Source organism: Centruroides sculpturatus, unplaced genomic scaffold (genome assembly GCF_000671375.1).
Source record: "Centruroides sculpturatus isolate CEXI.00-Female unplaced genomic scaffold, Cexi_2.0 scaffold4, whole genome shotgun sequence".
NCBI classification, from domain to species: domain Eukaryota; kingdom Metazoa; phylum Arthropoda; class Arachnida; order Scorpiones; family Buthidae; genus Centruroides; species Centruroides sculpturatus.
The window spans coordinates 1373988-1391076 of NW_019384444.1; the positions used below are offsets into that span (position 1 = coordinate 1373988).

Below are 17089 nucleotides of genomic sequence, written 5' to 3' on the forward strand. Positions count from 1 at the left end.
CACCCCCACCTCACTGTCTTTCTCACCCCACCTACCATCCCCCCTGCCTCTCATCCCCCACCTCCTCCTTCCTCTAAGGCTAAGTCGAAAGACAGCCTCTTCTATAATAAAAAATAAAAAAATAAAAAAAATCACACAAATATTGCTGAACTTATTATTAATTTAATATTCAAACGCTTTCAGCCTACTTCTAATAGGACATCCTCAAGAAATTACTGTTCTACTATCGAATACAGAGCTTTAGTTGAAAAATGTAGTGCATCAACTTTTATACTTGAGAGGAGATTAAAAAAGTATATTTACGAAGACTTGGAGGATAATATGTTTGTGGCCCATGATCCAAATAAGTTGGTAAAAGAGTTACAGGAGTTGGTTTTAATGAATGATGAGGTAGGAAAAGTAATGGATTTTGAAAGCATGTACCCTTCCATAAATCTAACATCGTGTTTCAATTCTCTTATTGAGTTTATAGTACAACATAATCCAGGGTTATCAGCATATATGGAGGACTTAAATAAGCTAGCGGATTTAATGTGTTACCAATCCTTTTTTGTGTTCAATGGGATAGTGTACAAACAAAGGAAGGGCGTCCCAAGGGGTAGAGTCCCATGTCGGGACTCTTGTGTGAATTGGTGGTGCATCAACTCGAAAAGGAGGTCCTAGGAAAATTCATGGAGGACATTATATTATACAAAAGATATGTAGATGATGTGTTGATAATTTGGAAGGATGAACAAAGAATTGAAGAATTTTTAAGTATGATAAATAGCAATAATCATGGGTTAAAACTAAAACTGGAACAGAAAAGCCGTACGCAGATCCATTTTTTGGACATTGACATAAAGTTCAAGCAAGGATGTGTACAAACAGCAGTGTATTTAAAACCCACACATGCTCCTCTATATATTCCGGCATGGTCTAATGATCCGTTCAGATACAAGATGTCATCGTTTAAGGCACTTATAAGAAGAGCATTCTTATATTGCACCAACATACAGGATCGACTTAACGAGATTAACAGAATCAAGAAGGTTGCGAAAAAGTTAGGATACAATACGTCTACAATTAACAGATTGATCAAGGGTTACAAACAAGGGGCAAGCAAACGGGATGGTAGAAAAAATAGATTTAATAAATTTACATATAACAAGAATGTAGAGGGAATAATAGAAGAATTATGTATGTATAAAGACACGAGAACTGTGTATAAACGGGCGCCAAACATCTACAGATTGTTAAGGAATGATAAGGACAAGGTAGGAATGAAAGAAAAGGCTGGAGTTTATAGAATTCCTTTAGAAAATCAACAATTAGGAGTAGCGAAAGATTATGTGGGTGTCACCACAAGAAACCTGGAGGTGCATATAAAAGAACACATGTATGACGTCAGTAAAGGGCACAACAACACCATCTTGGCAATTATGGCACAAACGGATAGAGCAAGTGTAAAGTGGGATGAGGCAAAGATAATTAAACCAGTCCATTCCCCAACTATTGCCTTTGGTATGGAAAAAATGGAGATATATAAGAGCAAAATAAATAACAACTGCTTAAACGCCAAGGACGCCAATGCTCTTCCAACAGCATGGAAATACGTGATAGAAAAACAAATGGGAATTAAAAACCCTTAAACTGGTGGCGATTGTATTTTAACTCGTTTAATGTATATTATACATTATATAGGTTTATTTTTACATTGTATGTAATATGTTATTTTTGGTTAAATATTTAGTATTTTACGTTTTGGAATTTTAAAAATATGTTAAAATTTTAAATTTAAAAATTGTTTGAAAGCTCTGTATTCGATAGTAGAACAGTAATTTCTTGAGGATGGCCTATTAGAAGTAGGCTGAAAGCGTTTGAATATTAAATTAATAATAAGCTCAGCAAGTGTTTGGTGTGTGATTATATTTGTAAGTAAACAGCTGAGGAAGTGGGAATAGTTTGAAAGACAATTTGAAAGGGTGCACGTTATATGCCAATTTAAAGCTGCAATCACAAACTTATGCATATGGAGCACTATGCTGCTCTCACAGATACAGAATAGTGGGGCAGGCTACGAAAGATTTTAATTTTGATATAACAATTTTCTACGAAGTGTATGTCATCTTTGATTATATGTATGAAAATACAGTACTTAAAAGTATTTGATAATGATAAAAGCATTTATAAAAAGTTTCCTAAATTTTAATATAAGACTAATTATACAGATAAAAATATCTTGAAATTCTACATGAGAATCAAAAAGTTTTGTTTGTACTACACTACACTGCAAAACACAAGGATGTGTTAAATACTGCACTCTTAGAACCTATAACCAGTGTGATATAAAAACAAAGGATAAAGATTACCACAAATGTTTTCGAACTGCTCTGAGTTCTTCCTCAGGTGTCAAACTGAATTACTGATGGGACAGAGCAAACCGTTAAAGGAAATTCAAGAAACAATTAGAAGGTGTTATGTGAGAGGCATGTGTGTTCGTCTAGTTGACATATTGTGACCTTAAAGTTTGGAGTCCATCAACGCCTGCCAGGCCCATGACAAAACCAACTCATCTTTAAAATTGATACAATTGTCATTAAGGGATGATTTGTAAATTTGAATGGCCTCAAGCCACTTAAGGTGTTCCTTGTGTGTACGAGTTTCGCCTGGTGGAACTCACAGCAGTCTGAAAACGTTTGTGGTGATCTTTATCCTTTGTTTTTATATCACACCAGTTATAGGTTCTAAGAGTGCAGTAGTTTTGTTTGTTTATAATAAATACAAGCTGTTATTTTAAACAAATTAGTTTTATCAAATAATCTATTGGATTTTTGATTTGGATTATTAATTAGACTTAAAATTGCCCAAACAAAGTAATTTGGACAGAAGTAGGCTTATTTCAGAATATTAATTAGACTTAAAATAGTCTGATAAAAAATCTAGTAGATCATTTGGCAAGTCTAATATATCAGATTAATGGATGTTATCATACAAATTAGTTTACAAGACCAAACTGTTAAGTTCAGAAAACCAAAATTGTTTTTTATTTACTGACATTTTAGAATGGCTAAAGCATTACTGAATGAAAAGTAATTTTGGTTTCCTGAACCAAAATTACTTTTCATTGGCCTTGTAAAATATAACATTTAATTTTTATAGTATGAAACCTGGCATTATCTCTTTTTAATGTTTCTTTTATTATTACATAAATAATGTTTATTTAACTTAAAACAGTTCTTAAAAATAAGTTATAAAATGCTTTTAAATTATAATGTACTGATTTCACCTCACTCAGATATTTATATTTTATAAAAAGTAACAATTTAGAATTAAATTATAAATATTAGTATTCAGTTATACATTCTGTCATTTAATACTTTGAAATCTTTCTAGTATGAATTGTATTAATTTCTCACAAAATTCAGATTCAGTTTGTTCCATTCTTCTAACATTTAAGTTCATTTGTATGACTAATTTAATTTCATGTTTTTTTAATACACTGAAGAAAATAAGACAAGTTACCAAATGATATCAAAAACAATCAAATTAAAAAAAAAAGCCTGGTGATTGGAAATAATTTTAATTCCTTATAACATTTCAACTGAGAAGTTGTTTCTCACAATAAATAATTTATGCTTAAAGCAATTATCCTGTTAAAATATTGTATATAAAAGAACTCAAAGTTTTTTAAATAGAAAAAGCATATTTTAAAACTCTCTTTTAGAATATTAAATTCAAACTGATATTTATTTTTGTTGTTATTTACCGTATGTTTTATTGTTTCAATAAACTATTCTATATTTCAATAGAGAGTCTCAAACCATAATCAAACTTGTTATACTATTTAACTTGTATTTTCTTTAATTTTTTATTTAATTTCCTTTAACCCATAAGTAATAGCTCTAAAAATATTAAATTAGTTTTCAACAACAAAATTTTTTTTAACATTTGACTAGGCTATTTTGGATGCACAAACAGCATTTTTTTTTTTTCCTGGTACACTCAGTTTATCTTCTTTCTTAGCTATTCAACCATTAAATTTTATCTCAGTCTGCATTATTAACTTTCTAAACTTAATTTGCCGTCAAATTCGAAACTATTTTTTCAGAATATAAATTCGACAACAAATTTATGTGGCATTTTCTTAAAACCATTATTCATCATTTGCGACTTCTCTCATTTTTAATTACTAACAATACAATTTTCCTCATATAACTTAATAATATATTGGAAATGTGAAAGTGAATTTTTATATATTTTAATGTTTTGAAAGTAAAAAGCTTCTTAATGAGTTTTATAATAAAAAATAAAATATATTTTCTTAAGTTTTAATCCACAAGCTTCCATTTATCCATTTAGTTCTTAACATGAAAGTTTTTATTACATATTAGAGTATAGATGATGATTTAAATGATTTTTTTAAATAAAATAAATGCACGAATGTAACAGAAATTTTGTATATTTTATAAATAAGAGCAAATTACAATTAAAATTTCCATCAATTATCTTGAAAGATAATAAAGAAAGTATCAATTATAAAATAAATTGATATTAAAACACTTTATTACGAATAAATTAAAGTTTTATTATTCGTACGTGACTCAGTAAGTCTATTTAGAATTTCGCGCATTAATTATCCGAGGGGGCCTCGATATTCCACAGCCCCAACAGCATATGTGCCGATCTGTATCGAGTTCTCTCTATTAATTCTCTACTCAAGATCGATTAACGATATTTCGTAATATATTGACGTTAAGGTTTATTTACATATAAAATGTTTCAGTTTAACCGACAATACGCGGCATTTTTCCCAGGTTTAATCTTGATCTTTTAACACGTATACTTTACGAAGGTCAATGCAAATTAGCCAAGGTCGAATTAGAATTAATACTTATCGGAATATTTGTGAAATGTGAAAAATTTATCGAGTAAATATGAAACAAACATGGAAATTTCACTTACCGTTCTTCTAAACAAACGTCTTTCGCTCAGTTTAATTAACCAGCCATCGAGCATGACATCCATATCTTTAACATTTTGTCTCAGCCTAATTCTGTAATAAATATTATACAGAAGTTCATCAATTCTACATCATAAACAAACAAAACTTCGTTCATCGACTCCGCATCAACTATTTCTTTTTTTCCCTTCCAGTTCGATATATCAACTCTTTCTGTTGGTCGATACGTTTACCGATCAACCAATCAAACGGCGGATAACATTTGTTTTTAAATATCGAAACTTGTTGATTTTATCGTATTTATATTTTAAACCAAATAAATTTACTTATTCGTTAATTCGATACGAATTATTCAAATGGTAATCGAAAAATAAATTTAAATAAGTTACGTTATATTAAAAGACAATTATAGTTATCTATACGTTTATATTTGCGCGTAAAAAATCGATGTTGTTTACCACCCACGATTTCCTCCATCTGTTACTTAAGCAATATTCAACTTATTTTCCAACATATGTTACATTAACATTTTTTACAACGTTACATTTTAAATGACTACCGAAATCGCTAGATAAAACTGGTTAAGCGAGTAATTCTCCTTTTAAAAATATATTCATTTAAAATTTTATTAAGTTTCAAATACTGTATTAATGGGGAAAAAACATTTAAAAAAAACATATTATTCATCATAACCGATATGTTATTTTTAAATATTCATTAAGTTAAAAACAAAACTTACAATAAGTTAAGTAAAAATTAGATGAGCGGTAATTACTTACAGCTTATTTAACTTAAGCTGTTAGAATTACTTTGTATAAAACAAGTGAATGAATTTTAAAATTATAAATTTAAAAAATGTTACGCGAGTTTTTCATATTGGAAATTTTAGATTTTTTTAAATTAAATCTGTATATTTTTTGTATGATATTTATATAATCGTGCAATTAGATTACTATTGAAGATTAACATGAGTCAACTTCCGAATTCTGTTTACACTAAATACTGTAGTTTCCACTCGCTAATTACAACATACTTTCAGCAATATATTGTTAAAAGTGAGATGGGTTTATTTTAAATCATTTAATTTTCCTAATATACACATGAATTAATAAAGAAATATCATAAGTCAATAAAAATATAAGGGCGGATCAATAAATAACCAACCAAAAGCAACAACGAAGAATATTGCCCCGGTTGGCTATTTATTGATCCATCCTTATCTTTGGATCTAATTGTTTTTACGTTTAGTTTGAGAGAATAATATGTTTAAATTACTGAAGTAAAAATGAAACTTACCTCCAAAAAAATTTAAGGATTCCATTATACATTTGATGAAGATATATTACAGCGTTTATAAGTTGTTTAGACATAATTTTTTCTTATCGGTCCGGTTGGCTGCTTTCAAAATTTCTATCTCCATTTAAAATATCTTCGAAAAACAGTTAGCATGACTAATTCGTTTTTTAAAATACACTCCATTAGCAATTTTTCGTGATCTTCTAAATAGTTTTCTAAAAATATAAGCCATAAGTTAAAGCTTATTATTAATAATTTCGTAAATCAAAATTTTCTCACGGATATATTCCCACAACTATTTTTCTTTCTTATAGCACTCACTCAATTGAATATTTATTAAATCATTTTTAAAATATTTATATATATTTATTTATTTTGAATCTGCAAAATGTTATTAAATTTCTATAGTTATGGTTAATTTTAATACCATAAATCTTCAGTAATGAAGTGATCGATTTTATGATAAATGCTTTATTTAAAAGTTTTCGGATAAAGTGAAACTAAATCTATATAAATTCTTTATATTTTTAAATGCAAATTATTTTAAACCCCTAATAAACTCATACATTTTACTTATTTGAAAATACAAACATTTCTAAATTAATTTAATTAATAGTCTACTTTTTGGAAATTTATATTAATAAATCTAAAATATATTTATTTCAGAATATATATATATATATATTTNTTTTCTATATCTTACAAATACTGTAAGCAAAATATGATTTAAATCTAGGATGCGAATACAATTTTAAAACACAGCATTAATATTTTTATTTGTAATTCTGAAATCTGATGGTCTACAACAGATTAAAATGATTTTTTTATAACTACATATATCCATTTTATATATCATCAAATTCTATTTGAATTTATTTTGAAAATTGTTGTCTATTAATGTCTAAAGTGTAAATATCAAATAGTGATTTTCTATTTTTATTATTATTGTATATTTTTATTTTGTGCTATGCAATTTCTTATTATTACAGTAGTTTATTACAAGTACAAGTACTGTACATAGGAAATTAAAGATTATAAAAAGAAGAAATAGTCCACTCTTTATTTTCATATAGGCCTAACACTGTATTTATTTTCATGTGATTATTAAGTATTCAAAATATGTCATGTTAATCAACTCTTCAACGTGTTACCCATTTTTATTTTCCCGGCTGTTATAAATAACGGGAAAAGTATGGCGATCGTCAAAAATAACCCTCCCCCCAGAATTTTTACATTTTTGAACTAGGAGGGCCGTGAAAAGTCAAGAATTGAAAAAATTGGTGTTTATTTGGGGGCACGATTTTGAAGCTTAATAACTCCTGTGCTTTTTGTCGAAATTTTCTGAAATTTTTCAGGGATGTTTGTTTATTATGGGGATTGATGCTGTTAAATTTTAGTGAGGAAAAGTCGACGGAGTGGGGAAATAAAGGGGGTCGTGTGTATCTCCATTAGGATCGGACTTAATAACGAGTTTACTCGTTATTAGCATTTACATTTTTAAAAAGAACCCATCCCTGCGCTCAAAATTATAAAATAATAATTAAAAATATAAAATTTTTAATGATAAAATATCATATTAGATGGCGCCACACGCAGTTTTAAATGTTGCCGGGAAAGTTAAGCAACTTGTCGCTGGATTTTTTGTAATATACATAGGCCTATTATTAATTATATATGATATTATATATAATTAATTAATTATTATGTTGCTAACGTCATTCTCAGTTGATACTGGTGCAAAGTGCTATGACAGACTAAAGTCAAGGTATAGCTACCCAAACAAGTGCTGTGTTATTGGTTTATGTGTGAACGTCTAGAAACCCTAACAATGTGACATGTGTTCAATATTGCAGCTTTCTGCAGTGCCATGTAAATGTTTTTATTAATGTTTAATGTTTCTAGACTTTTGTGTACTGTATGTGTTATAACACTAGTAGAAGAGAGGACATCTATCATTTCTTGAGCGAGTGTAGTTGTTGATTTTTTCAAAGTGAGCATCTTTTATGTTATTCGTGTTTAGAATGAAAATGTCTATTATATAAGTGATCTTGCTGCATTTATCAATGAGTGATGTCAGGTCTATTGTGATGAATTGTTTTATCTGTGATTATGGCTCTGTCGTAGTATATTTTGTATGTCATTTTCTAATATTGCCTGTGGAGTATATCTGTAGTATGGTACCTGGGTGTTTAATAATCTGTGTTTGTGTGGAAGCTCTTGGTGTATTATATTTGCTATTTGATTATGCCTATGTAAATAGTCTGTTTGTGCTAAGAGCTTGCAACCAGAGGTTATTGTTTCCAATACAACCAATATGTTGTATTGTTTCCGGCAGAATGTGGCATTTTCTACAAGAGTCATTTGTGAATGATGAATCTTTCAGGATGTGTTTTATATAGTTTTTAGTGTTTATAACCTGATCTTGAATGGCAACCATAAAACATCAGTCTCTCCAAACAAGCAATCCTAGTCAGCCAGTAGTCTGGATGCAGTTTTGTCAACGTAGTCCTGAACAAGTCATAGGCATGCCTGCCATGATGTGCCTTTGGACCCACGACTGCTGAGTGGTGTCTGTTTTTTTTGTGTTGAGCTATGTCCAGGTGCTCAGAGTGTAAGTTTAAAGAAGTATGATTATCTGCCAGAGTTATAGCTTTATGTAATTTTGACGTTTCTTGTTTTTTGTGGAAACACTCCGTAGTGTCTGAATTTGTTTATAGTGCAGGTTAACTATATTAGTAAGGCCACGGTCACCTTTATTATTATTACTATTATTATTATTAATTTTAAATTGCAATTCAATAAAAGTGACAGTTACAAAAACATAAAAAACCGATCTTAAAAAAAGTTATATTATAATAAAAATGTTTATATTTTCTTTTTATTTGAAATTTAAGTGGATTAATTGAAGTGCAATTTTCATAAAAGTTTCTTCATATACATACACATTCTTTTTGTCATTATTACTATATTCTCGTGATCAACAACGTAGACAAACTACTATCGTGATTAAGAATTATAGACATTATTATAAATGATTGAATAGATGATTTTCCTACACAGACATAAACAAATAAAACGTCAAAGCCATTTTTGGGACGAGACTATGCTTCGGAGAGCGCGAGCAATGCATGAGCAAATCTCGCACTCGTGCCTGTTTGTAGTGTGATGTTCGTTGCGACAAGTACGAGTCCCGCGAGCGGAATGGTACAAATAAATACTAGTTAGATTTTTCGACACAAAGTAATTTATTATCGCTTCGAACAGGTTCTTTTTTCTTTTGAATTGCAACACTACAAATGGTTTCTGTACACACAGGTGTTAAAATTTGATATAACAAACAGCGGGTTAATTGAGCCGACAACTATACGCGGGGCGAAACTTATAATTAATACTTATACTACTTACAACTAAAAAAGGAAGAGAGTAGACGAATAAGAATTGTATGAAAGGAAGATGGAAATACCCGGGATTTTCTTGAGTTCGTAATCTTAGGTGGACACCACTTTGAAGCTTTCCTTGAAACGTTATTTCTCGTCCTTCCGGTAGACTTTTCGTATGATTCTTTCAATAGCTTCCTTCAAAGTTCTCTTATAGGAATTCCTTCCTGTCGATTCCTTGGCTCCTCGTAGTTTTCAATCGTCTTACACTCGATCTGGAGCACTACCTCTTTTTCATCCTTACTCTTCGGAATTCGAGCCCAAACTGCCTCTCCCCTCGTTTTTTTTTTTTGGCCCCAGGGCCTTACTTCTTCTTTTATTCTACTACTCATTTCTTGGAATCGGCAATCCCACCCAAAGAAAAAGGGTTGAAAAGGAAAGTTCTAGGAAAAGGGAAGACAAAGGAACCAAGAAAAGGCTAAGACTAACTAAAATTAATAGATACAAATTATACAATATTATGAAACAGTCTCAGCATTTCGTATTTTCTTTTGACCCGGTTCTCGGTTCCCTGACCACCTACAAGTCTGGTTTATTTTATGTGCGCAAGATTTGTGCACCAAATACTCTGTGCCAAATTGCAACTCCTGACATGTACTCCTTCATACCTCTAAGGTGTGCAAACATAGTCTCGTCACATTTTAAAATATTAATGTCCAATTTAAATAAAGTTAAGAAGTGTATAGGCCCTAATATCTGATGTGTTGCAATTTTTTCTAAAAATAATTTTGGTTCCTAAAATGTTTGTGTTATTGTTGGTCTACTCGGATGTTCTTCCTATTGGAACAATGTGCCATGTACTGATTCCATTAATTTAGAATGGACTGTTGAAGAATATCATTGGTCACGTTGATAAATAACAAATTATTTCCTGCGTTATGGAATAATAAAATATAGGTAAAACTTTTCATTTTAATTTATACTAGTCACGGGGGTTTGTGGGATTTTGGAATTCTATAGATTTTGGGAAAATAAGTTTATAATATCTGCTTGTGCAATTGTATATCGTAACTGACTGACTTTTTTTTAAAAGCTCTTTCCGCCTGTGAGCACTAAGAAGGCCTCTTTTTGCAAGCCCTTTATGGGTCCAGCCAGGCTCATAACGGAGCGGGAGGACGGTGAGGAACGGGGCCCGACATAGCCGGACGGATCACCCCTCGAAAAATTCCTGGGGATTATTCGACCTAGTCCGGATTCTATCCCGGGTTCCCCAGAGCGGTAAGCTGACACCTTAACCTCGCGGCCATTCGGCCACCGCCACCGAAAAGTACATACTATCGCGTAATAACACGATCATTAACCAAAAAACAATTCATATCCGTATTCCTTTACGTTGGGAAACTTCGAATCTTAAAAATAAGCCTGAAGACCATTGAAAATGGTTTAAAATGTCTACGTTTGAAGAGTAAAATAAAACTTATTGCTGATTTCAAAGATGATTATGAAAATGATTTTCTGATCTTTAAGCCAGTTTCAGGATGTGTTAGCAAAATAAAAAAAAGTGGGGTCTATAAAAGGTCGAGGAATCCTTGAAGAAGTGAAAGAAGTGGACAGTCAAAAATGTTTGGATTGGAAACCTCTTTTCTGGGATTACATACCTGTAGTTTACTCCTTTTATTCAAAAAAGATATATATATATATATATTTTTTTTTTTTCAAATAGCAACGAATTTATAATCAAGCAGACAGAAACCTCAATCGCTAAATAAATATGAAGCTACTGTATATATTATATATAGGCCCTACCTATTGATATAATAATACTATTATATATATATATAAATTATATAATATTATTACTTATATCTATAGGACAATGTAAGTTATATCCTATATAATATACACTTAGCCGTATATATATATCAATACTTGTATGTATATTTGAAGTGGTCATTATGTATTAGAGGATATTTAGAAACGTATTGATTTCGTCAGTTCTCTATCCATGTTTGTTTATCCAGTAGATAATAGGTGCAGTAGGCCTATTACCTGCTGGATAAACAAAAAATATATTGTATCATAATAATAATCACCATTTTATTCAGCTGCAATTTATTATGTCATAATATGTAATTTTACAGAAATAGAAAACAGCTGAAATATTCTAGATGTTCTTTATCGTCCATGCAGTTTCTTCAGCACAATTAAAAAACAGAAATCATAGTTATGTAAATATAATTTAACTTAACTAGTTATGTAACGCTGTATCAGCGTGTAGTCGAAGCGAGGCTGCGACTACACGCTGATACATCTTCATTTTCTAGATTATGAGGGGAAAAAAAGAGAAAGAATCATTCTTTCTCAACAATATATTTGATTTCTATTGTATCATTTAAAGGTGCAAATATAAGGTCAGAATAAGCCATTAATTAATTGCTATGACAACGTATCATGAAATTCTGTCTATCACTATGAGCCTTGGACTTACAGATTAACTCGTAGCGATCTTTATTGTAACTATTTAAAAATACTATGTCAGTTATTTTTTTTTTTTCATTCGACTAAATGCAACATAGGTAAGACCGATAGCTATCTTTTTTTTACCTATATCTATTGACATTTTGATTTTTGGAAGAGTTAATCCCTGTGATTTATGTATAGTCATCGAGTATGCTAAGGTAAGGGGAAACTGTCTACGAGATCAAAATATACTGCCATCGTTCGAAGAGCGTGTTATGGGGATTATTGGAAACAGATTACCATAGATGAAAGGTCCCTGATAGCTATCGAATTCCACTAAAATAAACAGAGGAAGAGCTGGAGGGCGAGCGTTAGGAGCATATATAATGTAGCGTATAGTTCTTATGAATCATTGACGAGACCTCCTTGCATCCATAAGTTGACTCAGCATGATTCTGGCATTAACTGAGAGATTCAAATACTTGGAGAGACCAAGAGCTGAATCATTTTTGGACGAAGGCAGGGCAATATCTGGAGTGTTTTCAGATGCTATATAAGCAACAGGGACTGCAACGAAGACTGCAAGTAGTCTTCGTCGCTTTGTTTAACTTGCTCGTTTGTTGGATATAGCTCTACTGCCGTTTGGAACTGATCAAGTTCATCTCTGGATAAATAGGGTCGATAAATAGATGCTGCTCCGTAGCCTTAGTCAACTCATTTTGACCTCTAATACTGAAGAAAAACGCGACCTTCGTTTTGACCTCTATCGTCAGTTTTACAAAAATGGATCATTTTTGAGAGTTGAAATTTTAATCAGTTCATCCTTGAGAGATGATGAGTCGTCCTAGAAAATTTCAAGATCTGACAACTCATTCTAGAGTTATAACGTTGACAACGGATGCATGAAGTCAAGTGTCAGTCGTCGCTCAGCTTCGCCTCGCTCCGACAAAGATAAAAATAAATCAATATATTAATAAATCGAAAACAGAAATAAATAACGCTGCGCATTCATAAGAATATTTTTTATAATATAATCAACAATTTATATCTCAGAAAATTTATGTAATAGGTCTTAAACTATATAAAGTTGCCTTTGAATTTTAGTGAAAGTTTTATATATGCAACTGAAATCCGTGTAAAAATTTTTCGAAAGATTTTAATGCAATATTTTAAATTAAGTAACGATTTTTAACATTTTTATAAATAATTTATAATAAAGGACAAAATAGTAAATACATCTAAGATTTCTAATGTTATATACTCGCTAAAAAGATATAGCCTACTATTAGTCTATATGTCTATATGACTTATTTGTAGAATAATACAGGCATACTATGATATAGGTCTATTTTTACTAAACATTTATGAAATCATTTCGTCGAATAAACAGTATGATTCACATGCACTATAAAAATATAATTAAATTAGTATAAAAAATAAATCCTAAATTTTTTTAAGACTCAAAATTATTTGAAAATATATATTTTTAAATGTTTGACGGTCTGAGTTTATACATTTACTTTTTTATTTATATTAATAGATTAATTACATAGATTTTTACATACTGTAGATTAATTATATAGATTTCTACATACTGTAGATTAATTATATTATTCAAATAAGTGGCGTTAGTACTTTGAATCGCAAATTAATACGGTAATTAAGAATCAATGAGAATGGAGTCATTTTTAAAAGTTTTATTTGCAACAGTGATTTAATAATTAATTAAATACCTTCTCAGTTCTCCGTAAAGTAAATAAACCCGTGCTATCTTGTTTTGGGAATATTAAATTTTCTATTTTCATTAAAAAGGTATATGGACTGGAAAAATTTGGATCAAGACTTAGAGCATAAGTCTACTTAAATTTTAACGTTTTAAGCAAATGTATGTACTGTACAACTGTTTTTGTTCAGAATTATAAATTCTGAACAAACATTTTTATCTGAACAGTTGCACCTATTACAAATGTTCATATGATTTGATTGTGATAGTTTGCATGTGTTCTCTCAGGAGAAAGTCGATAACAGACGTTTAGAAACTCAATTTAAAACCGATGTTTATCAATAATTTATTACTATACAATCGTTAAAAATATTTCCAATTCTTTCTAACATTGTTAATGTTAAATCCTAATATAGCCTAATTTTTACCCGTTAATTTAACAATACGTAGAAAATTTATGTTATGATTTTTCTATTAATTGTTTTATTTTAGAATAGCAAACTTTAGAATACTAAGTAATGATTTAACATGCTCTTTATTTTAACCAAAAGGACATCTATTTACAATGAACTGAATAATAATAATAAGAAGAAAAATATGAGAATAAGTTTTACATGAAATAAAAACAATTAAATGCATTTAAATGTATTTATATAGTTACATGTCTCCGGAAGTATACGGGAATTCATTCCATCTCGAAACGTTTTGTTGTAACAAATTTTCCTGTCCGATGAAAGGATTTTCCTGTCTGATGAAAGGATTTTCCTGCTGACAATCTAGAATCAAATGCTACGAAGGAAATATCCTCAAGCAGACGGTATTTTATATGAAAACGTTCTAAAGCGTAGATATTAAGTCGGAATAAAAATACGCAAATTTTATAATTATACATTTTTATTTTGAATATTTCTCATCAATTTTTATACATAATCTATTCTTCAATATAATCCCGACTCGTCTGTCCTCATTCTCTGCTCGACCTGTTAATATAAACCCATTAAGGATCTAGATGTATGTTAGCAACAGTTTTTTCCGTAGCACATGTCAACTCTTGATCAATCATTGCATTTAAACTTTAGGCCTAGTTCAAATAGGCGTATTATTTTTGAAATCATATTCAGCCTATAATATAGGACGGCATAAAATAGTAGATCTATGAATATAATATGTTGAATAAAGGATTCAAAAGTTTGGAGTGCTTAGTTTTTATCACATAGATCTACAGGATTACACTTATAATTTGTATCAATTATTCTACATTTTTAGCAATTAATAAATTTCATTAATGTAAATAAAATTTATTAACAAGTTATTTTACAAACATAAAAAAGAAATACAGTTAAAATGTTTATTAGTTAAATATTAAATAAATTATCAAAAAGAAAAATTATATCAACTTTTTCTATATCTTACAAATACTGTAAGCAAAATATGATTTAAATCTAGGATGCGAATACAATTTTAAAACACAGCATTAATATTTTTATTTGTAATTCTGAAATCTGATGGTCTACAACAGATTAAAATGATTTTTTTATAACTACATATATCCATTTTATATATCATCAAATTCTATTTGAATTTATTTTGAAAATTGTTGTCTATTAATGTCTAAAGTGTAAATATCAAATAGTGATTTTCTATTTTTATTATTATTGTATATTTTTATTTTGTGCTATGCAGACTTTTCAATATTAATCTTATTGTTATTAAATATTATTTTAATAATGATATAAATTAAATCTACAAACATCAGCTTTCGTATTAGATCTTATATTTTTAATTTTCGAATTCAACATTTTCGAATTGTTTATAGCCTGTAAAACTGATATACGACATTAAAAACTTAATTCCATGTGATTCATTATTGCCTAGGATATGCGAAACAAGCAGATAATGTGATAACAATAACAGATCATTTACATATTATGTCAATAATGCTTTAGTCATAAACTCGGCTAAGAATATAAGGATTTTTACAATTTTCTCTTCAGCATATTTGTTTGAATTTTATTAATTTTTATATAATATAATATGAATTAATAAATATAAAAATATGCTGAAAAAAGTTTGCTATCGATCATGACAATAATCATCCAGGAGAAATGTTGTAATCTATACAGTGTATATAGATAGGCCTAAATATCATTGAATGCTGAATCTTATGAATGTTGTTCACTATTTAGCCTAATAGTCTATAATTCTCAAAGCATTTTAATTTCATTTTAAATTTTTAATACATATAATGTGTTTGGAAAGCGTATAAACAAAAACATAACTTACGATTTGCAAGCAGTACAGAAGTATTTCTACAAAGAAAAAGCACCAAATACATAGCATATACCGCTGTATATTTTCCACTGTAGTTCTGATCTCAATAATATCGATAAAAGATATAAACCACATTAATATAATAAAAATTGCAAATAGTTATCTTTTTGTAGTAAGTCTGTGAAACGAAATCTAATACTGTAATCTGCATTGAATAATACCATTATTCTCCTTTGTCGTAAGTTTTTAATTATTCAAAAAATAATAATAGATTTCGCAACAGGAAAGTAGAGAAGGCAAATTTTAAAAAATTACACTCTTTTTAAAAATTAAATGAATCTAAAAAATGATAAGTAAATGTTATAGATTGTTCTAACCATTTTAATATTTTTTTCACTTTATATACAGTAGTTAAATTTACCTTACAAAACACAAATTAAATAAATTTGAATAATAATGTTTTCTTAATAAATACACTATAAAATACAAATATACTTGTTACTTAATCCACAAAATTTGACAAATTATACGGATTAATATTTAATCGCTGCTGTTCTCGGGAAATACTTTAAAATAAAGTAAAATAAAGTATTTATTAAAGAGTTTTTATTATTTAAACAATTAAAATTCAAGACCAACGAATACAAAAGAGAAATAAGTTATTTATTTTTAACTTTGGAACATTATTACTGTTAAGTTAAGGTAAAAAAATGTTTTATGTCTAGAAATACCCTCTCCTAATATTCAAATAAATGGTCTTTGAAAATAGAACTAAACATAAATACAACAATTAATTTATTTAATATAAATCTACTATCAAAACCTTATAATGTAAATTATCAAATTACAAACTCCTCCCATTAAATGCTGTGTACAGAGATATTTAGCAGCCCGAATGCAACCAAATCTGATACAGTATACTGTAGTAATATTTCAGGGCATGCAGAAGACATTATATAATATATGAAAATATTATATAATATATAGGCCTATAATATTATATAATAATTATAATTATTA

General features: G+C 29.2%; 1 protein-coding gene across 3 annotated transcripts in view; it reads right to left on the reverse strand.

The window, feature by feature from the left end:
* The window catches only part of LOC111620303 (GRB2-associated-binding protein 1-like), a 45648-nt gene that overhangs the window by 20563 nt on the left and 7996 nt on the right, over nucleotides 1-17089 (reverse strand). For all 3 annotated transcript variants that reach the window (XM_023362211.1, XM_023362212.1, XM_023362213.1), the window contains exons 2-3: nucleotides 6239-6453; nucleotides 4945-5035 (exon numbers count right to left, since the gene is read on the reverse strand). In XM_023362211.1, the coding sequence (XP_023217979.1) occupies nucleotides 4945-5035; nucleotides 6239-6312 (165 nt within the window). In that variant the 5' untranslated portion in view covers nucleotides 6313-6453. The remainder of the gene's footprint in view (nucleotides 1-4944; nucleotides 5036-6238; nucleotides 6454-17089) is intronic.